Source organism: Acinonyx jubatus, chromosome A3 (assembly GCF_027475565.1).
Source record: "Acinonyx jubatus isolate Ajub_Pintada_27869175 chromosome A3, VMU_Ajub_asm_v1.0, whole genome shotgun sequence".
Classification (NCBI taxonomy): domain Eukaryota; kingdom Metazoa; phylum Chordata; class Mammalia; order Carnivora; family Felidae; genus Acinonyx; species Acinonyx jubatus.
In genome coordinates, this window is record NC_069388.1 from 68,253,922 (window position 1) to 68,280,223 (window position 26,302).

Genomic DNA, 26,302 nt, shown 5'->3' on the forward strand with positions numbered 1-26,302 from the left:
AGTTTCAGCTTTGTCTCCTGCATCTCCTTCCCCCTTGTCGTTAAGTTTGATAAATTTGCTTTTCTGTATTATTCCTTCTCGCTGTCTAAAGTGTACACCTGGGCTCAGTTTTGCCGAAAGGCAGTCACATATTGTGCGCAACGATGAAAATCAGACAGGGAGCCAAATTATATTGCTCTGACATCTGTCCCTCCATCTGTTAGAGTTTTAACAAACAAGTATAAAGCAGACCTCTGATTATAACATGTACACATAACCAAGAATAATTTCTGTTCGGCCAAGTCTCCACAAATTCTCAGCTTTATTCAAAATAAAGTGGGAGGGAAAATGCTGAATTTAATTTGTGTCCAATTGAACGTTATTTTTATATTACTATCCCTTATGGGATCAATACACTTAAAATACTATTTCCTCGTTGTCTAAGTCAGCAAATACTCTTTCTTTCTTATAAATTCCTTTGCTTACTTAATGCAGAATGAAAATTTCCTATTGTAATGTGATTGCAGTATCATTCCCTGTGCTGCATGGTCCAAGGACTTGAACACACTTTTTAATTACTTTGAACAATAATCTTTATAAATTATCAATTATTGCTCACTAAGAGTAAGATAGACTTCATTAGTACCTTTATTATTATTATTATTATTATTATTATTTTAAATTTCAAATGTTGTCAATCAACTCTTATGTGATTAACAGCCATATGTGATCAGAGTCTACCTGGAGAAGAATCACAGTCAAAGTTCTTTCTTTTGAATTGGAAACCCCAGGGGTTGGACATGATCATGTGTTGACTGAAGTAGGGCATAACTGGGAACTGGACAGCAGCCAGATTCTGTGGTATTAAGCATGACAAGCTTTCCACATCACCAGTGTGCTCAGGAGATACCATAATGCTAGCAAGAAAATTAATTTTGAAAAACAAAGACTTCTAACAATATGCCGGGTAGTCCAGAAACAAACATCATACAAAAATGACCATTTTCTCTTCAATAGACAACCAATGTGGAGACAAAGAAATGTGCAGAAATTTCTAGCCACCTGTCAGATAAAACTGTATGCCGCATCCCAGTGATGAAGCTTGCTATTAAATTCTCATTTGCAAATCTACATATGCTTGCCACCCCTCCTTCTAATTATTGCAAAATATAAATATCCCCTTTCCCTCATTCTGGCTCAGGAAGCTTGACAATTTCTATTTTTATTTCTGCCATATGTAGTAGCGGGGTATTGCCACAGGGTGGTACACTGTGCACATTTAACCAAAGGCTTTTGTAACTGAACCGACAGTTCAGTTCTACTCTTCTCCACCTTCACTTAAGCAGGAGGCCTCAGAGTCACTGGCAGCTCTCTGAGTGATTAAAAGGAAAACAAAGCTTAAATCATACAGCTCTGCTAATCTCGCATTATGTCTAACTTGTAATAGATCTTACGAGCTTTGTCGCCTTTTTTGGTGGTTGTTATTGGCCCCTTTCGGCAGCTTTTAAAGACCAAGCTATAGAAACAAATAAACTGAAATTAGACGGGGAAATGAGAAGAGGGAATCCACAGATAATATACACCTTACAAGTGAAACTACAGAGAAACAGCTAACCTCTAATGACAATTTACAGGAACTGCACTTAGGTACTAGGAGAAAGAATGAATCTATGTGATTAAAATACTTACCTATCTACTGACCTATCTAACTGTATAGTGCAGAACAGTGATAGCATTTGGTAGGTAATTTAAGATTATTAGGTCATTAAATTATTTTAAGTTTATATTGATTAATGTTAATAATAGAACTGATAAGCTGATGAACTTCTTTATGAAGATAAACAACGGAAGTCACATTGTTCAAATTTGGACTGTGGAAATCACTATTTTTTTCTCCCTAGGAAGCATGAGCTTCAACAAATTAAAGTATTTCAGGACTAAAGGGGAAAAGGAAGACTAAATGTGCATGGTTTAGGTAACAGAGGCCAGGTATTTCAGACTAAATGTCTAATACAAGCAATGTTATTTGGAGCATGAAAGGACAATGGAAAGACTCGTCAAGAGTTTTCCATATTGATTTTTCTGTCCCATATTGAAAATGATTGCCAGTGGGTATAATGATAAAGCATTTATCTGAAACTCGTTGCTTCCTACTAGAGAAGAAAGGGAGGCAGCTGCTCAGAAGTTCAACGGACACACAAAGTGTTAATATCACACGGGTAAATAAATCTTCTGTGATCACTTAGGTCCTAGGCAAAGGTAAGTGTCTTTGAAGTTATCTGAAAATGCTGGTGTAAATTAGACGATTGAAAGTCACCTTACTTTCTAAATTTCAAACTCAGTAAGTTGACTGAAGTGAAACGAGCTGGGCTAATAGAAGCTGCAACTTACAACTTAGTTTGCTTCAAATGCTATTTTTGTTTTTGGCACAGATATTAGCACTAAATGCCATAAGTATCTCTAATTCATGCCTTCTTTACTTTCTGGTTTCCTGAACTTAAAAACTAGGCAAAAGGGAAAGCAGTTGTTGTCGATTCTACATCTTAGGCCCATACTCTGGAGGATACGAAAGACCCAAATATTTACTCCTGCAACATACTGAAAAGCTGTGTCTTCCCAGAATCAGGCCCTCTGAAAATCATTTAGGACTCATCAGTAATACATCAGAGGTGGCTGCTAGGCTTGCAGTTTACCTCTGCAGAGCATGCATTACGTTTCCATGGTCAGTTTAAGGTTTGAGGTCAACATTTAATACACTTTTTGTCTCAGGGGAGTCAGCTTCTTGGTTTTCAGAATCCTACCTCTCTCGCAGGACCTGCCAAGATAGCCTGTTCCGGAACAATCACAGACATATCTGTTCCACCCATCCCTGCACATGCCATTGTTTTTGCAGGGGTTGCTAAGGCACGGTTTTGCTGTTTCCCTTGAGCAGGAGGGCTTCACTCCAGCAGTACTTTGAATTTCAGCCATTTGCCGGATATCTTTGCTCTGGCCATCAATGAACAAATCTCTAATGCAGCCCACGTAGCCATAATTGAGCAGAGCAGTCCACACCTCGGTGGGGAAGACGAGGCCAGCCTTATTTTCTGGCAAGCCCCCCAGGTACAACTCATCATCCAGGTCCAGAATCTCGCTCTCGCCAGGAGCAGTATAGGGCGTGCGCAGCGTGTTGACAGAAATGGTACCTGTTGCAGAGACAAGAGAACACACAGGTCTTTACAGGGTGCAACATGTTCTAAAAATCACCCTTTCCCTCTTTCACCTTCCTAAGGGTACACTCCTTGAGGAAAGATGTTTCTGATTTTTGTTTCTATTCCTGGTGTGCCTTATACTTCCCAGGGGAGTGAACAGTAATCTGTAGAAATAAGGCAGACCGTAATTAAAATGATTCCATTTGAATTTAGGAATGGAAACCAAAGTGTAGAGCCAAAAAGAGTGTTTGTCAGCCTTTAACAGTTATGAAAAGAAGAAAAGGAAGATTAAAAAAAAGAAGGAAAGAAAGAGTAATGGGCATTCTATATCCCTCTCCAATAGTTCAGTCAATAAAGAAAGAAAGAGACAAAGTTGACATTCTACATTACTCTTTTGAATAAAGTCAGATTCACGTTCATTAGTGCTCATTTTCAAAGCTGGTATGCAGCTGCACGCTAAAAAAAAAAAAGTTGTATGGCCCCACCTTTAACTGACTTGATTGCTTTTATTGAACACAACAGTCTGACAGATCATCTACGTCAAAACTCGACTTTAGGGGCACCTGGGTGGCTCAGTCGGTTAAGCATCCAACTCGGTTTCAGTTCAGGTCATGATCTCACAGTTTATGAGTTCTATCCCGTTTGCGATTCTCTCTCTCTCTCTCTCTCTCTCTCTCTCTGTCTCTGTCTCTGTCTCTCTACCCCTCCCCTGCTCATGCTATCTCTGTCTCTCTCAAAAATAAATAAATAAACTTAAAAAAGAAAACGACTTCATCACTCTCGGCTGTATCAATCTATTGATAAACTCTATGGTCTTGGTTTACTCATCCATAATATGGGCGTAATAATTTGGCATATCTCTTATGGTTGCTCTGTTAAATAAAATAATATTAGTAAAGTATCTGGTTTATAATAAGCATTACATAAATGTGTGTCATGATTCATCACAAGAACCAAGTCAAACTGGCTGTTTACTTTTTACAAATTTTTAATTCCAGGGGTGCCTGGGTGGCTCAGTCAGTTGAGCGTCCGACTTCAGCTCAGGTCATGATCTCATGGTCCATGAGTTCGAGCCCCGTGTCGGGCTCTGTGCTGACAGCTCAGAGCCTGGAGCCCATTTCGGATTCTGTGTCTCCCTCTCTTTGACCCTCCCCCATTCATGCTCTGTCTCTCTCTGTCTCAAAAATAAATAAACGTTAAAAAATTTTTTTTTTAATTTTTAATTCCAGCTAGTTACTCATCTAAATCTACAAGTTTTGTTTTGTCCCCCCTCACTCCAAATGTAAGAGGAAAATAAATCAATTAGTTCACAAATATACAGGAATGCTGGTTTTAAGCATAGGAAGAAAAGGTAGGCATTAGCATGGACTTAATTGAGAATCATAGAAAAAAATTGTGGAACCCATTAAAGAAAAAAAATGAAAGACAGAAGGCAGTTTCTTATTATAATTTCCACCATGTACCACCAAATTACTCAAAATTCCACCAATATTTTATCTCCAGAAAGATCTCTGTATGGTGCTATGCTCGCTGCCGACATAGAGTCTCAGGGATTTGGGGGGCAGCAGGCACACAAAGAAGGCCAAGAGACAGAAGATGGGGTACAGAGGGAGGGACAGAAAGTTAGAGTCTAGTAGAGGTAGAGGACAGGTAGGATGATGCATTTTAGTTCTTTCACAGAAAACCTAAGGTCCAGCCCCAGATGAAAATACGGCCTGTGATGAATGTGAAACGTGCATGTAACTGAGGATGCAGGGCTGCTGGCCTCCGTGTTGTGCTCAGGAGCATTCCAAATCCCAGCAGAAGGGGCGCTTCTCAATACAGGCAGCATAATGGGATCTGTCTTTGTGCGAGAGAAGGGCATAGAAGCCACTGACGCCGAATGCACAGGCAGCCAAGTTATTACGAGGACATTTGTCTCTCTAGACTTCCACAGAAAGAAATAGAGAAAGCTCCTAGGGGAGAAACACTCAAAAGCATTGCTATTTTGGCCTTCCAAAGGGGGAGGATAGCAGGTATTTCTTAAGGAGGCAGCAAAAAGGCAAAAGGGTGAAGCGTTCACTTTTACAGTTCATATTTGTGCAAGTGCATAGAAAACTCATTTAGGAGCACACAGATCCCAGAAAATCCTTAGAAAAAAAATTAAAAAATGATGAGCAAGAGTATTAATGACAAAAGGAAAGGTGGACATTAATACTATATACATATATATTTTTTTCTTAAGCAAGAAATTGTATGTAATGAACACAGTGATTTCTGTCTTTTTTTTTTCTTTTTGTTTGTTTATTTTTGAGAAAAATAGAGAGCAAGCAGGGGAGGATCAGAGAGAAAGAGAGACACAGAATCTGAAGCAGGCTCCAGGCTCTGAGCTGTCAGCACAGAGCCCGATGCGGGGCTCGAACTCACGAACTGCGAGATCAGGACCTGAGCCGAAGTTGGACTCTTAACAGATTGAGCCACCCAGGTGCCCGGTGATTTCTGTGTTTTAAGACAAAAGGGAGATGGATTCCACTCCCTGTTTTCTAATTAGTTCAAAAGGCTTCTTAGAAATGAACATATGATATTGAGAGACAATTGTTAGGAGACACAGAGCAAGTGAATAACGACACAGTTTTACAAGAGTGGGCTACGTTTGAAAAAAAATATGTAATTTTCCCATATACCTTGTTATTCATGGAACAAGATGGATTCAGCTCAGGAGACAAAAACACTTGGAAATGCTGTCTTGCCCTTACAGGTGGTGTGAGAAGTCTGCACCAAGAGGGTGCCTGGAGGATTCTTGAGATGAGGGATTCAGTGGCTGGCATAACACCCACTCTCTCATCTGCCCCACAGAGACAGCACAGCTCAGTACACTATGTAGTCTCCACAGTGACGGTGTCTTCATTCTGACAGGTATTTCACACAATCACGCAGAAATTGAGCGTGGGGACACGGTGACTGGGTCTCCCTATTTTTATCTATGGTGTGTTAGTGCCTGCTTTGAACAAAGTATTGTAAGAAAATTCTGATATGTTTTTATAAATATGCTTGTTGCAGCCAGAGTAAGATATTCACTATAATTTTGTGATTAGTCTGGAGTTTTCTGATCACAACACCTAAATCAATCAACGGTTTTTGTACACCCCAGCGCACACACGCAAACACACACACACGGTGAATAGTTCTATTACTTCTGAGGCACTCTGATTTTCTTCTTATATAATTTTTTTAATATAAATGCTAGACATGACCCACCAAATTAATTTCAGGACCAATTAACAGGCTGTAACCCACAGTTCAAAAACTAATGATTGAGTAGTTAGTATCATAAAAGATAAGGATACTTTCCCCATAGCGCCTCATTGTCCCTTGGAGAGATAATTTTAGAGGTCTCATGGGAAGACGTAATGCAAGATCAGAGGGAAAGTAAAAGGAATATAATCCTAACCTCAACTCAAATACAATCCAGGAGGAGCTAGAACTTTAATTTAGCTCTGGATTCAAGGTAAGAAGTTACACCGAACACATGCATATATCAGATATCATTCATTAAAATATTTTCCATAAAAACATAATAGAGACAACCATGACTAAAAATCAACTACTATGCTCTCTACAGGCTTTGCCGATGCATATGCACTTATATTTTAGACTGTCTTTGTTTAAAAGATGGCAAGAAAGAAAGAGAATAGAACTTAATTTATGTGGGAATGGAAATAATTATGTTTATATTCTGAAGGTTCACAAAGTAAAAACTGGATTTATTTTTTAAATTATTTTTTTAAGTTTATTTATTTTCAGTGAGAGAGACAGAGAAGGAGAGAGTGAGTGAGTGAGTGAGTGAGTGAGTGAGTGTGTGAGCAGGCAAGGGGTAGAAAGAGAGAGGAGAGAGAATACCAAGCAGGCTTAGTGCTGTCAGCACAGAGGCTCAATCTCTTGAAATATTAGATCATGACCTGAGACAAAACCAGAAGTTGGACGTTTAACTGACTGAGCCACCAGGTGCCCCTAAAAACTGTACTTGAATAATAATTACACGTTATTACTGAGTAAAACTCAGATATTTACATTGTATTTTTGTTTTTTAATATTTCTATTTCTATTATATTTCTATTTATCTCCCATTTAGCCATTTATCTCCCATTTAGACATATGCAAATGTCCTGAAGTATACACATTTCTGATAAGCGATTTGAATCCCAAATTCCTTACAGATTTTATTATTGGTATGAATCAAAGGACATTTTCACCTAAGCGAAAGACTCATCACAGAACCACTAAATTTATTTATATCAATTTAACACATACATATGACCATAGTGAAATTTTGATATTAAGGTTCCTAAGTGTCTATTTCATTACAATTGAGTTATAAAAGGGGTGGTTACTAAGAAAACATAAAATAAATACTTAAACCTTGTTTATTGATAATTAGAGACAATTGAGTAGTTGCTACAGCTGTATATATCAATAGAATAGGAGAATTTTCAAAACGCTGAGTTAGGACCACATGTAAATAAAGTTTTAAGAGAATAAAAATCTAGGTATATTATTGGTTTATCCCTCCATCTTTTTCCAGACATTACACCCATTCATGTGTTCTCTTGGAATAGCTTGATTATTCCATACATTTCACCTTCTTTCACTATAATTACATTCAGTTTTTGGCAAATTAAATTTTATGTAAACATTGCTATATTTGAACTATTAAAATTGGTAGATGGAATTTGGGGACTTCTTTGGATCAGTGTTTCATGCTTCAATATTTAAGAATCCAAAGCACCTTGTTATTTTGCCTTAAGAAATACAATTTCAGCTAAAAAATAAATATATTTCTACACACTTATATGACTTTTATAATCTTAATATAGAAATCACACTAACTTATATTAATATTTAACCTGGTTGTTTTTGTTGCATATGCAAAGGGTAAGACAAAGGTGATAAATAGACAAAGTAATATTTATTTAAGAATATTCATGAAGCATTACTAATGAATTCATGCTTTATGCAAAAGTACACATTAAAGGGGAAAAACTGTTGAGAACAGTTCTGAGTTTATAAAAATGGAAATTAGCTTTCCAATTTCATCTGGTATTTATAACCTATTAGTTTCCACTTTTTTTTTTCCATCTAATTTTTCTTGGATATTTCACTTCCTAAAGATTAGTTTTCAGGGTGAAAAGAAGAATGGACTGAAGGGGAGATTAAAAATAAGAAAATTTGGTTTATGCTCTAAATTACTGCAAAAGTTTAAGGGACCAGGAAATGGGAGGTAGGAAATAGTGTGCAGTAATGGAGAATGGTTTTGCCGGGTCAGAGGAAACCGACTTTCATACTCTAGCTTTTGTGTAACTAAGTAGCTGGCAAGCTGGACCCATACTGGATTCACCAGGCCTCAATGTGGCTGTTATGAAAAATAACGGAATTGATTTGGTAGTCAAAAAGGTTCCTTTTTGAATAAAATTTTCTTAAATTACTACTTAAAATAAATTTTAGTTACATACAAATTTTATTTTTCTGTAATTCTGCTTCATTTTCTCATTGCAGAAGAGAATCAGATTCCACAAACTTACAAATTTACTTGTCAAATTCATATTGTATTAACAAATTCAAACTCAGTAACAAGGCACGATATAAGTAAGTGATAAAAGTAGAAGGAAACATCAATTACATGGTATGATGCAAAATGCAAACTATAGAATTCTAATAAGATAAAAAAAATGAACCATAATATTAACAATGGGAGTTTGGGATATGAGTGGATTATGAGTGAATGGTTTTCTTTCAGTTTTCTGTGTCTTTTAAAAACATAATATCATGTGTTAGGTTTATAATAGGGACTGAAATAAATTTATTTAAAAACAAAAGAAAAATACAATTTTAATATTGCTTTCTGCTTATTCCTATTTGTTTTCTGCTTACTTTGATTCAGCTGTGAGCCAGGAATTTCAAGAATTAAACCAGTATATGAAAAAATAAATCTTGGAACAAAATTTAAAAGTTTGATAATATCCTGTAAGGGGAAATAATGAGGAGGAAAAGGGCACATCGTGTACTATGGACAAGTGGAAACCAACAGCCGATTAGCAAAATAACCTGTCATTATCTTTCAAAATTAAAAATGCAATTGGCCCAGTGATTCTAGTTCTTAGAATCTATCCTATAAAAATTCTGATCAATATACACAAAGACCTAACATGAAAATTTTCTTTTTAAATTAGTTTGAAACAGTGAAATTTTTAAAAGTAAAAAGTCAAATGTTCATCAACAAAAGAAGGACTAAGTACACACTGATATGTTCAAACTAGGATACATGATGTCACTATGAATAATGGCTCAGAAAAAGTTTTCAGTAGGCTTTTTAAATTACCTGATAATTGATGAAGAATGGTCTTGTGTGTGTGTGTGTGTATATATATATATATATATATATATATATATATACACAGTTATTTTATATATGTAAATGTATGTATAGCTATATTGATACAAAGGAAAAATACATGGAAATTTATCAAAATCAAATTATTTTAGTGGTTACCTATGACGGAGGGAATGAACTAGAGAGGGGGGTGTGTGACATGTGAAAACTCTCACTCACTTTTTGAACTGCCTGAACATTTTCACCAATAGCATATATTTATATTTATATGTTATGACATGCCATGTGTTAAGCACATGCACATATACCAACATACATACTCACTCACAGTAACATATGTATACACACAAATTTTTAAAATTCTCCAACACAATGATGGACAGCTGTAAACATCAATCTGGTAGCATATTTTATGATTAAAATATTGAAGTTACAATATTATTGTGCAGAATTTCCACAGGTTTCTTCTCCACACCCCACAATGATTGTCACTGCTGCAGGGTGTGGTCAGGGTCCCATGGTGCAACTAACACCATAGTCCAGGGTCTGCCCTTTACACTGTTGGGCCAGGAAAGGAGATTAAGTAGATTGAGACAGCAGGTTCCATCTCTCTGGGTTTGATGGATTTACCAAGCCCATAGGACTGATGTATAAAATAATCAGTCAGTAATTGTCTACAAGATATTTAATATCACAGGATATGGAATGCTACCTGTATAGCTCTGCCAATATGAGATGCCAATTTACAATCCAAATGTTTATTCATTTATTACAGAAAATTTAATCATTATAGGAGCCTGAATATTCATATCTTTATAACCGGTCAATTATACCTGTCTACTATGATCATACTTACAATGAAGAATTATGTTTATTATATAGTAATGGCAACTAAGTATGTCATATGTAAAATATACATGCACATGTTAACAAGGACTGGAAGAATTTGTGCAACACTCAAAATATTTTGGGGGGAAATAAAATCTATGACTTCTTTTTAAATATGTTCAAAATAAAGAAATATAAGCATCAGTTTAATAAAACAATCTATTTTATGCAAAATTGGCTCCATCTAGTCATCAGGATCATCGAATAATTAATATATTATTGATAAAGTGCTTCAGTTTTACCATTGATGTGTAGTGCCTTATAGACATTTGTAGAAAAAATATTATAAAATTGCTTAAAACTATTTCAGTGTTTGCAACAAGCTACTAGGTAGAGGTATGGGAGGAATGTTTATAGTCAAAGAGCAAATTTAAATCAAGACCTAAACAGAGAAATCGTCTAATGGTTGTTCAAGTAGAAATGTTTAAGTGTGGTGATTCATGAATGGTGCACACAGAAATCAGTGCTGGTAATAGATAGCTAGAAAGTGCTGTTCACATCAAACAGTGATTACTATAAACCTCTAATTATGTGCTCTGGAGAGAGCCTTGTGCCTTTCCCACTGTAATTTCTAGTTCTTAAACTGGAACTCTATGACTTCAATTCAAATATCAATGGTTTCTTAGCTGTTAAATGTAGGCTTACCCATGAATAACCACTGATACAATCTGCTGTACTCTGCTGTATACAAGCAGAATTTGACAATATTAATGAGTTTTCTCTTTGATTTCAATGTGAAATGATGGTTTGAAAAAAAAAAACTGGCAGTTTGCTATAAAAATGCTTGAGAGGATACCCTTGACTGAGCCAAAGAGCTTAACACAAATTTAAACAATATTCATGCCCCAAGAAAACAGTCATTAACCTCAGTCTAATTTTAGCACAATTCACACTTTAGCTAACTACCTGGACAGTTATTTTATGTTCAATTTGGGAGCAAAAGAGAGAGAAAGGGGAACTCTAGAAAGGGAAGAGGGGCTGGTAAGGAAATGTTCAGTTCTAAGTCCTACAAAGTTTGCAGAGTAATGAGCCTCTTCAATCAGATTCATTAACTCAGCAACTTAGGGGTTTTTGCTCTGTTAAGTAGTTAAGCTACCCATTGAGGATATTCCCTTTCTGCAGCACTCAAATCATACACCCTGATCCAGGAAATCATCCCTGCACTTTGTATGGTTCCTCCTTTGCCAGTCGAGTGCAGCATCTGAAAATGCCATTCATGGCTCAGCCCACTAGGTCCCATGTCACTGGTCACAGACTAAGTGGGTGATGGAAGGAGTTACGGTGTGCCAGGCTGTGGCCAAAAGTAGCAGGCAAAGTGGGGGGATTAAAGTGTCTCTTTCTTTCCCATGTCACAGAATGGAAGAGGGGTCATATAGCCTAACACAATTAATGGTGCTGAAAATCAAGTTCCAGAAAGGTCTTCATCTGTAGGCAATATTTCTCATCGAACAAGGGGCTCTTATACCAACCTTTTAGTAAGCAAAGGACCGACGGGCAAATTGTCAGAAACATGGGCAGTGCTGGCGACTATCTTCCTTGTCACTGCATGCTTACTGTGGCTGCACATCCCAGTCTGTAGAAAGGAGTGAACGGCTTCCCTATGATTAATTTTCCTTCTACCTACATGTTTGCTAAATGATACAGGGTTCTCATGAATAAGTGAGGATAGCAGCTCTGTTCTCTTAAGAGCTTGTCATTTTTGCACCAGGCTTGCCACAGCTCTCTAACAATTGTGTCACTTCCTCACTGCATTTTTTTTTTTTTTTGACAAGTGGGCTTGGAGTATGGCGTTGTATTCGTAAAAAAGGGCAGCACCTGTTATCTTATATTGTGTAAACTGCTTTCAGGAAGTAATGTGAATTCCTTACAAACTTGCATTACAACTAAAAGAGAGCTATTACTTTTCAAGTATAAAGATGATACTACTTGTTTTAGAATATGAGGGGTGGTTTGGCACTGAGCCACTCACACATTTTTATTATTTTTTCTTACACCAAATATTTAGTAAACAATTACTATTGCAAAAGAAAGTACCAGGACCAGGAATAAGACATTCTCATTCATACATAAGTTTACTTTATAAAGTGTTCGGGGAATATTAAAAATTCAGTCTGTTTTAACCCTTCCTCTGATGAAGGTAGCCAAGAGTTACTGGCATCCAATTAATAGCCATGGCTTTATTCCTACTAACATTATGATCAATGGTAGAAAGAATAATTCTCAGCCCTAAGCTCCCTCTACTTTAATAACAGAGAAAATGGCTCATTAAATATTTTTATATATTCAGCTAAAGAGTATCCCAAGCAAACTTCATCATCCATGAGTCAGAAAGTGGACCACACTGACCTCTTGTTGTAGAAGCCTTGTTTACCCACATTATACTAAGAATTAATTTTCGTATAGCCGCTGAATATAACTGGTGTGAAAAATGAATAAAATGAATTATTTCTTGAAATTGTAAGTTTATTAGTTTCAACTGAACTATAAATCTTAGTATTTCACCAACCTGATTCAGAAATACCCTTTAAGTAAAATAAAAGCTCATAGAGCTATTCACTCAATTTTTAAAAGGCTGCTTTATACCAAACCAATGCAGTGTGCAAATATAGAACTTAATTAAAATACTATATATAAAATATTAACAGCTGCAGTTATTAACATTGCATTAAACTCCCTTGAGCTAGGCCAACATAAAATGGACTCTCTTTTTTTCCACTTCAGTAAAGGGCAGAACTTGGTTTAGCTAACAAGCTTTGGTTTTTGTAGCGTTTGTCTCAATTCACTAATCTGAAATAGTAATCACATAAAAGTACTTTACCATCCAAACATCACCAAGCATACTAACTTTATCTTTCCTTTGGATTTCAACAAGAATCTGGTGTTTTATTTTCTTTCCTAATGCAAATTACACCTCTTCAGGCATGTCTCTTCCTCCCATACAGTATTGAACTTTCTAAATTAACACAAATATTCTCTGCGTTTGACCTTTCACAATGGGGGGACAAACAGGGCAGTTAATAAACCATAGGCAATTTGGAAGAATTAAAGAACTTAAACAGGAAAGAAAAAGGTAAATTTTATTTGGCTTCAGGATTAAGGTATTTAACTGATCCTTATTGTAATAGGTCATCCAAGGAACTTGGAAAACTAGACTACATCATCACCTAAGACTAGCATAAATTATGATTATCAAATGAATAATGACTGGATTTATTTTCCTTTAATCTTTCTTATATATGCATATGTGTGTGGTTGTGTGTATGCATAGTCCTTTATATATGTAAATATTTGAGATTAATTTAAAAATTTTATTATAGGTATATTTTAAGTCAAACTATATTATCCACAAGTTAATATTTCAAAGCACAAGATTAGTCAATGCTCCAATCCTCTTTTTAAGACTTCGGTTTGAAAGTTCCAAGTAGCCAGTCAACTGCTAACTTTGGTAGAAATAAGACAGGCTGGAGGACGTGAAAAGGAGGTACTCTATTGCTGTATTTCTGTATTCCCATCAGTGTCCACTCAGCTTAAATCAGAAAAAAACAAACAGACAAAAAAAAAAAAAAGGAATCTACTTTCTAATGGAATCAGCATAGTACAGTAGGAAAAAGAAAAAAGAGTTGTCTCCTCACAGTCATTTAAGACACTGTAGAGAAATGATAAAATAAGCACAGATAGCACACGATGGTAACTAATCTTCCATGTGGAGGGAGACCAAATTTCCTGAGAGGGATGAAACAGAAATAGTCTCTGAGATAATTTGAGGATCAGAGCAATGGGTTCTGACCTTCTTTCAATTTTCCACCCTCACCAACACCTCCTTCTGAATTCTCATTCATTCCCTTTCTTTATTTTATTGGGTTATATATGTAATATATATAATATAATATAATATATAACATATATATATTCTAGGAAGTCTGTCACATTCTTCTTGATAGATACACAGGAAAACGAGGCATGACTAAGAGTGAAACAGGACACAGTTCTGCTGCAGGGAGACTGGGAGTAATCAAGCGACAAGGGAGTCTGTGAAAGGAGCACTCACCACAGGGCTGCAGCACAGCCCTCCTAAAATAGGATGATGATCACAGATTACGAATCTGAAAGAAGCACTAAGTGTCCTCTGGACTGTGGTTCCCATACTCAGCTGATCATTAAGTTCCTTGGAAAGCTTTGCAAAAGTATAGAATCCTAGGTCCTATCACTGTTAATCCTGCTTCATTGAGTTTAGGAGTCAGTCAATACTGGGCCCTTCCCAATATGTTTTTTAAAGGAAGAAATTCAGACTCACAAGAAATGCCTTCGTCAAGCTTATATTCAGTGGAAAATCCAGAGTAGATGGTATGGTATATAAGCAAATAAGGAAATGCGGGAAGGGAAGAGAGGAGCGTTGTCTTCTTCCTCTTTTTAAATTTTTTTTTAACATTTATTTATTTTTTGAGAGATAGAGAAACACAGAGCATGAGCAGTGGAGGGGCAGAGAGAGGGGGAGTCACAGAATCTGAAGCAGGCTCCAGGCTCTGAGCTGTCAGCACAGAACCGGCCATGGGGCTTGAACCCACCAACCGTGAGATCATGACCTGAGTCCAAGTCAGATGGTTAACCGACTGAGCCACCCAGGTGCCCCAAGAGTTTCTTCTATTAGAAGAAGCTTATTTGATTTGTAAGTGATAAGAACAATCAGAGCATGGAAGCATAGGGTGAAGAAAGTAAAAGAAATAATATAGTTGTGCACCTAAAATAAGTTCCCTCTTCCCTTCTCCCTCTCTCTCCCCCTCTCCCTGTCTCTTTCTGGATTTCCACCAATGCTATTTCCTCTGCCTGGGTGATCCTTGCCCTCACAAACCTAATGGTAGTCAATTCCTTAAACCTCATAATCCACTCTCCAATTTCAGAGTAAGTAAATGTTATTTCTTCAGGCCTTCCCTACAATACTCCCTCCTTTCCCCAACCACGTGTGTGTGTGTGTGTGTGTGTGTGTGTGCATGCACACCTCCCTCCCCCCAACAGGCACGTGCATACACACACACACACACGCACACACACACACTTCCAGGAAAAAAGTTCAGAGAAGGAAGCCAGAGGAAAGAATCCCTATTGGTTCAATTCAAACATTACAAAGGGAAGCTATTTGGAAGTCAACAGAGTTTTGCCAGTGTTCTTGAAATCCTACTACGTTGATTAAAGTGTTTTTGATACCACAGACCCAACTTAGACAAAAGTTAAAATAAGGACTAAAAATTACACTAAGGAATTTATATGTGGATTGCTGAATTTTCTTTTTTTCATATCTTGTATTTGCCACTTCAGGCACCTCCAAACATCCAATGATATAAGCAATAATTGATAATACAGGAACCCTGAATTTTGTCATTTTCAAATTCAAGATAAAATGTCTTGCAAGATTTGGCACTTGATTATCCAATAAATGTTCATTGTGAAGTGATTCCAGAAGCCATTTGAGCATTTGGGGTTTGATGCCCAACTGTAATGATTAATTAGCTCCTTCTGGTTCTTATATGATATGAAACAGAAATAAAAACAGAAAATTTCCTTTACCCTAAAGACAGAAATGCAGGAAATCTTAATATATCTTGGTTTTAATTCCTTTGGAGTGGCAAGGGGTAAATATCATGTTCCAGCAGATAAACAGGTTAGAAGAAATGATAAATTACCTGACCGTCCATCTCTCTGGAAGTCCACATGATACCATTCTCCATCATTCACCTTCTTCTGTAGAGCTTTGATTTTTATTGTACCTGACCCCATGTCCAGGAGGAGGTAGAGATGGCCATCCAGCATCTCAATAGCAAAGAAGTCAACCTTTATCATCTGAGGGTGCTTGGCATCTTTTTGGTGTCTTGGCTTGCCATGGCTAAATAAGATGAGGCCATTTGGCTCTGTTGTACGGAAATCAAATGATATGGAGCCTGTTTTCTTTGCGTTCCATTTAGGCAAAGAGATGAAAGACTCTGGGGTTTCAAAGGTGATTGGGTCCAAAGTTGCAACATTCTCACATTTAAATGCTACCACTCCATGGATCTTCATCTTAGGGTCTCCTTGTTTGGCAAGACGAGATAATTCCAGTCTTACATCATTATTTTTATATACAACCTGTGGGCAGAGGATAGCAGTGAGAAACCAGGCCCATCTTTTCATATGCAGAACTTGTCTTCAGTTAAATGACTTTCAACACGTTTGTAACACATGTAACATAATGTTTAGTGCATTTTGATATATGAGATAGCTTTCTCAGCCAAATAAAAATCAAGTATCAACTCATTAAACAGTAACCATTCCAAACTAATTTCTTTCAAATAATGTGTGTACATACACATACAAACTGGCTGCAGTTAATTCAAATAATTTGAATGGATCTGTATACAGCTTTCATTATTTCAAGCGTGTATAGAGTCAAACTTACAAGACAATGGCTTTTCTTATGATAATTCATTTATTAAATAGAAAGGTTTTTCAGTTTTCCCACCACTAAAGTATTTGAAATTACTTTGTGTAACAGTCACCTAAAATACAGGAATTCTTCTATGGTCTACATAGTCACAATGCGTATAAACTTTGTAAGATAATCACAATAAATTGAGGCAGAAAACATACTGAATTTTCTCAGAAAAATCATTAAATACAACTAAAATGCAGAAGCTCTCTTTTTCCCTGTGGCCTATGTTAACAACTGTTTGAATAATGTTAGGTAACTCTGGAAATGTTATGTTTGCTCTAAATCCATTCAACCTGTACTACGTGTGTTCCGTTTCACTTTAAAGTATACAAATGTAGAGCAAAGTTTGTCCTAACTCTCATTTCCCAAGGCACTTCATCTCAATGGGCTGGGTGGTTCTTTCTGACTGCTTGCTGATAGTTCTTATGGCTTTTTGGACTCCAAATGGTACACTGGACAAATCCACTGGTAGGATTCACAATATCAGGCATCTGCTATCACATCACCTTAAGAAACTCGAAGCCATTCTGACATTAAGATAAAGAGAGATCCATACCCTTTCTCTATCAAATGCATACTAAGCATAATTACATTTCCAAAATACACATCACACTGACTTAAGAGTAAATTAGCCATCTATGTCCAGTTAACTATCTAAATTATTTTAAGAAGCCATTCAAGAATTCATAGCAGCCAATACTGACAAATTCTAAATTCATTTATATTTATATAATAGAAAAAATAAGACAGCCTGTGTCTGATTAGTGCTGTAAAGTTAACAGGTCAATATAGCAAACCTGTGGCAAAACTAAACTGAGCCAATGGTTAGTGTCGCTAATGAATTTCCTGATATAGTGTGTTAATGGATACTTTATTTTTCAGAGTAAGAGTGTAGGCCTTGGTATCAGACTCTCTGAGTTCAAATGCTAGCTCCAGCATTACCTAACTGCATGATCTCCCCAAGCCTTACTTTTCTCCCTTTTAGGGAGATAGCATCTTACAGGATGATTGTAATGGTTAAAGAAGAAAATGTATGCAAGTGAGAGAATCTACATAAAGGCAATCATCCAATGCCAGGCACATTGTAAGATTTCAATAAATATCAACTACATCAAACTGCATGATAATAAATACCATCATCTTGTAGACACAGAAATAATGGTGGTAAATTAATCTATTATAAGGAAATGTTTAGAAATTAAGCACATACTTGGGATGCTTGGGTGGCTCAGTGGGTTAAGCATCTGACTCTTGATTTCTGCTCAGGTTTGTGAGTTTGAGCCCCACATTGGGCTCTGACAGGTGGAGCCTGCTTGGAACTCTCTCTCTGCCTCTCCCCCGACCCTCTCAAATAAACTTAGAATGAAAAAGAAATTTGGCACAAACATATAATTGGTATTTTATACCTGATTGGTGCCTACCAAATAAGCCGCATCTTTCCAATGCTAGTCCCATTTCGGTGTACCTTTATCTTGAAGGAGGATTATTATAAAGAATAACATACCAAATTATTCTTTGAGAAAATATGTATAACTGTTCAATAAGTGTAGATTGACAACAAAAGAAGAGAAAATGGACTTAAGCAATAACAAAAAGGAATTAGATTAATTCTTCAGTATACTTTCTTGAAGAGAGAAAGAGCTATTAAGCCTGGGGAAAGTTGATTCAAGATTGTCTTTCTTTGGGGATCTTTAGAAGTGGAGAAAATGGTTTCCATGGATGACAGTCCCAAGTTTTATAACCTCTCACCATGACTTTCAAGCTATCCAAGCCTGTATTTTTTTTCACGTTTCCTGGTGATTTATATTTTATTATCTGGAGATTCCCTTAACAAAGGTAGTGATCAGGAACGAGTATAATATTTTCTGACCCAATTGATGCAGATGATAAGGTTGACCTATGCTAACACATTGCCCATGAAATAGAACCACTGCTACAGATTGGGTGTTTCTGACGTGAGTAAGGAGGTATATGAATGCATACACTGCCTCATGAGTCCAAAATCAGCTTCCAAAATCTGAAGGATGTGGGGTTGGGGCAATTCTAGCTACAGATTTCAGCAAGTGATTTACAATCTCATGAGTGAATTGGATACCCCGGGGAAAGGGAGGTTCGAGAAGATGGAGAAGAAAGGCAGGGATTCCCATGATCATATAACTTAGGGTTAGCCATGCACACACACACACCTCCTCCAACTCCTCCCTACCCCACCAAAAAGATGATGGATCTCCACCACAATCTATGCTTTGTGCAGACAGGGTCCTTGCTCACCATAGCCAAGCACCAAGATTAGTACCTGGCACAAAGTAGACAATAGTTTCTAAGAATTGAATAAAATTCTTCCTTCACTTTTTAAACTTAGTCCCAGATTATAGACTATCATTAACAATACTTACAAATGCAGTTAAGTAAAGCAGAATATGGTATTGCAGACCAGTCTCACACACTTGCTGCTATTTTGAGCTTATTTCTCCAGAAAATGTGGAAACTTCTGTGCATGTTCACTTATAAATGGTAAGCTGGTTTATGTATTAGAAAACTTCACCTTCAAACTCATATTGTAGGGTTTAAATTACTTTTTGAATGAAAAACACCCGAGTTAAAATTCTCCAGAGGTAGAATCATTTTCCTGGAAGAAGTATCTTGAGGAGAAGCAAAATGATGTTTTCTTTTTTTTTTTTCCCCCTTCCTATTTTGTATTCTTTGAAAGGCAACTCCAGAAGACAGAAAAGCAATTTTGGATAGGCAGGCTGATAGCTCTCAAAACTACACTGCTCCTTCATCTGACCCAGATTCCATAATCACCCTACTTTTTGAAAGTTAGGCTTACTCTTAAAATGACCTGAATGTAGTTCAATTATTATAATAAGTAGACTGCAAGCACTCCAAATTTTCCAAAAATTCATGTGTAAGCTATTTTTTGCTTCTTTCTGAGATAATATGGCTCTCAATAATTTATAATTATTCATATATCTTTTTAATTTATGTCAAAAGTTGTAATTTATTTAATAGTTACAACTTTCAAAAAATATCTATATACTCTAACGTCCTGACAATTAGATGATATTATTGCACATTCATTTGGATCAGTTCATAAAATCAAGATTTCTTTGGGGATATTGATTTTTCTTTTTTTTTTTCTTTTTGAAAAGTAATTCAAAATGTTGCATTTCATTTCTCTGCTTCATGGGCTTATATCATAAATCCCACAGGGATAAAAACATAAGAAACACTAGGTTTTTTGTTATTTATTTATTTATTTAGCTGCCATATAATTTCCACATTTTGATATGATGACCTTTTCCTTTCAACATTTGTTAAAATTTTAAAAATGTCCCTCACACTTAAATATGCAAAAATAGGAGCAATATGTTTGTATTTTTATATCACTAGTTTTGGATTTTGAGGTAAGCTGTCACTGAGTATTTTATTTGATCTTGATATCAATCTTTTTTAAAAAGGGAAATAAATAGGCTAAAAAATAAAAAAAATATAGTAAGTTTGAGAGTCTGGGTATAGACTTGGCTTAATCACAAAGCTAGTATCTAAGTTCAGTTGCCTATCCTCTCTATCTCTCAGTTTCTTAATTTTATATAAAAGCATATATATCTGAAAAGGAAAAAAACATGTCATGTCTATAAATCCTTGAGCCTCCACCCCCCCACCCCCGCCACCCCCTGTCAATCTATGTGATTTGGGACAAAGGTAAAAGATGTTCTATTGTTCCTTCTCTTTTTCTAGCCTTTTTCCAGTTGTGGTTTTGATGTCAGGATATTGCTCTCTATTCGGGGATATACTGAGACACTAATCCGTTAGGTAAAGGGAATATACACCTACATCTTTAGTACACAGACACACATCAAGCATCATATGTATCTAAGGTTTGCACAGATGGTCCTGGAGAACTGGTGGCTGATAGATAAGGTCCTTCCACAGGAAGTGGCAGTGTGTGAAATAAGCAGATCAGTAGGAAAACATTTGCTACTCACACAATGACTTTTTGTTGTTACAAATAAACGTTTCAGCTTAGAAATTTTCATGAGGCTCTTGAATTAATTAACATGCACTGATCAAGGCAGTTCGTGTCTTAACTATGAGAGTATATATACAGGGTGATGAAATGGGTACCGAGCTTAAAATCAAGGAGTGATGCAGGGATGTAGACTCAGTTGTGACCTCCCTGAGAACTTGAATGGCTTATTCTAATCTGAACTTGGATTCTCTTCCATTCTTGAGAATAGTAACAAAGAAGGGCCAAGAATTTGGTTCTCACGACTTCCAAGAGAACTGCAGCTCACCCACTTGCAATCCTGTGACCTTGCACAAGTCCTTCAATCCCATAGAGACCAGTTTAATCTGTAAAATGGAATAATCATATCTACCACATTAGGGTCATTGTAAAAAATAAATTATATTTCAGTGGAAGTGCTAAAAACAGGGCCTGGCACAGAGTAAGTGCCCAAGTGACTATCAGCTGGCTGCTCTTGTTCATGTTGTTATTATCATAAATACCAATATTATTATTCTGAGAGCGAATGAACAGAGCTGTAACAAAGGTAACAGCTAACAGGGAACATAGTAGCTGACTGCTGTTTTCAAGTAATTAACAGGACTGCAACCAGAAGGATCAAAGAGATCAAAGCAGACTGGAGCTTCTTTTTGTATCCTGATACTTATATTGCAGTTTGAAGGCTTGGTCTAAAGATAAGGTTTCTTAGCTAGAAAAACACATAGGAAGCTAGGGAGCCTGGGGCTTTTATTTTCACTCCTGAGAGAACTTCTGTGGCATCTGATATCAACAAAAAACACCACCGTCACCACAACAAGAATCAGTTAAGATTTATTGAGTACTTATCTTCTGTCAGACCCTGTCATAAGAAATTTATACGTATAATGTGTTTACTCCTCACAAGCGTCCTAAGAAATAGAAAACATTATCCTATTTTATCAATAAATATATGGAGGCACAGAACTCGCTGAATGTCTTTTATCATGCTCATGCCAAATACTGTGAAAAGCTAACGATGTTAACTTCAAACTCTGTGTTTGTCTCGCAGGAAATTTCATTTACAGTTTTCACTTGTAATTCCACTTATGGTTTTGATAGCAGTTGCTAAGCAGGAGATTCACAATCAAACAGCTATTTGCCACCATGCAAAAGATGATCTTGCTATGAGTTACATGACAGTATCTTTCCTTCCATTTGTCCTCATTAAAATATCTCTAAAAATTTTGTTAACCTTTTTATTTATTTTTGAGACAGAGAGAGACAGAGCATGAGCCAGGGAGGGGCAGAGAGAGAGGGAGACACAGAATCGGAAGCAGGCTCCAGGCTCTGAGCTGTCAGCACAGAGCCCAATGCGGGGCTCAAACTTGTCAACCATGAGATCATGACCTGAGCCAAAGTCGGACACTTAACCGACTGAGACATCCAGGTGCCCCTAAAATATCTCTAAATGAATCAAAGATCACAACTGAGCAAGAGTGTATTTTTGTGTGGCTATTGATTAAAATGTCTCTTCAGGGGCACCTGGGTGGCTTGGTCAGTTAATCGTCCGACTTCGGCTCAGGTCATGATCTCACGGTCCATGAGTTCGAGCCCCATGTCGGGCTCTGTGCTGACAGCTCAGAGCCTGGAGCCTGTTTCAGATTCTGTGTCTCACTCTCTCTCTGCTCCTCCTCTGTTCATGCTCTGTCTCTCTCTGTCTCAAAAATAAATAAACATTAAAAAAAAATAAAATAAAATGTCTCTTCAAATCCAGTTTAAGTAATGGGGCTTACTTCTGTTTCTAGAACTATAGTGTAGTTTTTCAACAGGTATGCCTTTTTGGATATATATAATACTAGGATATATATAATAAAATATTAAAATTAAAGTATGAGAATAAACCAGTTTATTTTCTCACAAATGTTTGATATTGGTATATTTATCAGTAATGTGTGAACTGTATGTGAACACACACACACAGCTTATACATTACCTAATAAAAACGTGCTTATATGTAATATGTCAGACTAATATTAATGTCCAGAAAAATATACATATATATTAGAATATACAGTTCATCTCTAGATAGATAAGTAGATAACACATACATATATCATATACAAACCAAAATGTTAATATACATACACTAATAGCATATAATAATTCCAAAAATTAGAGAGTTCTTGGCTAAAACACACAGATGGTCTTACTCATTTGGAATAAAAAAATGTCTTGGCCTAAAAGCAAATATCAGCATTTATAAGCTTGGCTTACTCCAAAGGAAAGGCTGCAGCCAAAAGAAAAAAAAAGATTTATTTTATTATTAAAGAAAGTAGAAAATTAAACAGATTTTCTCCAATGTTCCTGCCACCATGAAGACACAATTGTAAGAGTGGAGTAGAGGCAAAGTGGTCACTTTTTTTAGAAAAAATCACTGCACTCATTATTGTCCTTTTACCCAAGATCAAGTTTCCTATGCTGTTCACTTTCTTACACTGAGAGCCTAGCACAGAACGTGCTTGGAATAAAAAGATGAAGAAAAAAAAAAAAAAACCAGTTTGTTGAACTTAACTGACTAAGGGACTAATAGGATTTTAGCTTTTCTGAGAATGTCCCACCACAGAAGTGTCCATTTATAATGTGAATATGCGCAGTTGAGGCAGCTGTGGGTCCAGCTGCAGGGCCTGAGTCAGAGAAGAGGTAGCAGGCAGGAAATGCACAGGCCCTGTTCAGAGTAGCCCAATATCACTTTAAAAACAATACCAAGAGGGGCACCTGGGTGGCTTAGTCGGTTAAGTGTCTGTCTTCAGTTCAAGTCATGATCTCACAGCTCATGAGTTCAAGCCCCGCATCAGGCTCTGTGCTGACAGCTCAGAGCCTGGAGCCTGCTTCCGATTCTGTGTCTCCCTCTCTCTCTGCCCTTTCCCTGCAAGCATTCTGTTCTCTCTCTCTCTCAAAAATACATAAACAATAAAAAAAAGTTTTAAACAATACTTAGCGTTCAGGAAATTTGATTTAAAAGAGTTACATAAGGAATTTTGAAAGATAAGAAAGTTCTCATTTGGGGGTGGGGAGGGCAGAGTTGGTGTTTTCCCCCCATAATCTAATCCTATTCAGAGATTATGTGCAGATAAAATTTTCAACTAAATTGAAATTTTCCCCCTACCTAAATAAATAAACTAATTGGGGAATGTAAAAACAGATGACGATAACATCATTTCTCAATAAAGGCATGTGACTCATTAATTTCAAACCAAAAATTAGTTGAAAGTTGGAAAGGACTAAAAATAACAATATTTTATTTAAGCAATGTAGAGAAAGAAATCTTTTTGCTTAGTTTCAATTAAACATGATCAACTACATCTGATTCATGAAAAGAAGCTTTGAAAAGCAAAAGAAAATACCCTCTTGCTTTCCCCTTCCTTTATTCTATCCTTGGTGAACTGCCTAAAGTTATTTAGACAACCTTGGGCACCATCTGTACAAGTTAGCCATGGGAGCAAAAGACTGTGTTGTCCCGGGGTTAACAGCTCTATTTAATGAAGCTTTCAGTGGCATATGGGTGTGTGGCAAAAGAACTTGAGTTCTACTAAATAGGAATGTCTCTTTTTCTCCCATTAAAGATTTAGTAATTCAGCAATGCCTTTGGGGGAAAAAATTGGAAAAATGAACCACTATTTCAATTACATGAGAGCTGAGATGCCAAGTTAAAAAGTAAAAGCTGAAAACTAGATCAATCCTCCTATTTTCAGATGAGGAAACTGAGGTTCTTCAGATAAGCTAAGGGACCGTGTCTCAGTTGGCAGCAAGCTCTGATCATGAACAAGTATCGAGGAATTCAGTGTTTTGTTCCTTTTTGACTGTGTTAAAAAACAAACAAATGGAACGATGGGCCGTCTCTACCAGAGGCATCGGATATGAGAGGCCCTTGAGCAATTACAAATGAAGAGCTGCCGTCTTTTCCGCAACATGGCAGAAAGGGAACTGTAACGGATTTAAAGGCAATTCTATCTTTAAAACCGTGATAGCTTCGCAATAAGCTGACACTCAAATATAAAAATAAAAGTCCTGAGGGGAAAAATTCTTACAGTTATTTCCCCTACTAATGGCGTTTTAAAAGACACTGGAAAAGTTAACCAGAAACAATAAACTTGCAATGTTTACTGCTATTTTGCAACCAAGTGACGAAGATATTTTCAGCATCAGCCTTTCATAATCTTGCAGAATGTAACATCATAAATGAGGGTTTAAAGCTTCTATTCCAAACTGGCAGGCACTGCTGATAAGGACAATGCATGCCCACTTTATCCCAAAACTTTTTAAAGCCTCTGCTAGCCTCAATGAAGGAAAAGAGGCCACTTTATTGTTTTTTTTAAGGGAACCTATATTCCCATGAACCAAGGATGATTATCTTTGAACTGATAATAACAAAAATAGTGGCATTGGCATCAAATGTTATGTCCGGATTAACCAATTCATGTTCTTTTGCATGAGCTCAGCAAAGCTTTCTCATTATCTAATTTCATATTTTTCTAAAGGGGTAGCTATTACTGTATAATATACCATCCAGTACATGTATGTTCATGGTAAGGATGGATATATGTATATATTTAAAATACCATATACGATACAGTTGGTCCTTTTTACTTTGATTTACCATAACATGCTGTATGCTATTTTAGATATGCCAAAGTTCTAACATTTGATTCTACTATTGTTTTTTTTTTTTTTTTAATTTAGAGACAGAGAGAGTGGGGAGGGACAAGATGGGCAGAGAGGAAGAGAGAGAGAGAGAGAGAGAGAGAGAGAGAGAGAGAGAGAGAGAATCCCAAGCAGGCTTCATGCTCAGCATGGAACCCAAAGTGGGGCTTGATCCCGTGACTCGGATCAGGATGACCAGAACCAAAATCAAGAGTCTATATGCTCAACTGACTGAGCCACCCAGGTGCCCCAGATTCTACTATTACTTTTTGATTGTGTTCATTACTTTTTGGCTTAGGAAGTCCTCCCCCAAGAGAGATTTGATAAACATATTATTACACACAATATTTGCTACTTAATTTTATATGTGCTTGTGAGGGTGTATAACTTTTTAATCTTTTTGAAAGTATTTTTCTTCTTTTTTGAGATGAAGATCCAAATTGAGTACCCCTGCCCAGATAGTTAACTTCTTTAAGCCAGCACATTTCTTGAATAATTTCTCTTTTTTTTTATTGATTTGTAAGACCTACCACATTTTTAAATTCTTAGATATATTGTACAAGGTTCTGTTCCTGAGCATTCTATTGTTCATTAGTTTTCTTTTTCTTTCTTTCTTTCTTTCTTTCTTTCTTTCTTTCTTTCTTTCTTTCTTTCTCTTTCTCTTCCTTCCTTCCTTCCTTCCTTCCTTCCTTCCTTCCTTCCTTATCAATCTCCACTTCATTTAATTA

General features: G+C 36.5%; 1 protein-coding gene across 22 annotated transcripts in view; it reads right to left on the reverse strand.

Annotated features, from left to right (window-relative positions):
• The window catches only part of NRXN1 (neurexin 1), a 1,120,881-nt gene that overhangs the window by 615,630 nt on the left and 478,949 nt on the right, over positions 1–26,302 (reverse strand). For all 22 annotated transcript variants that reach the window (XM_053200575.1, XM_027072472.2, XM_053200578.1 and 19 more), the window contains 2 exons: positions 16,104–16,542; positions 2,781–3,164 (listed from right to left, as the gene is read on the reverse strand). In XM_053200575.1, the coding sequence (XP_053056550.1) occupies positions 2,781–3,164; positions 16,104–16,542 (823 nt within the window). The remainder of the gene's footprint in view (positions 1–2,780; positions 3,165–16,103; positions 16,543–26,302) is intronic.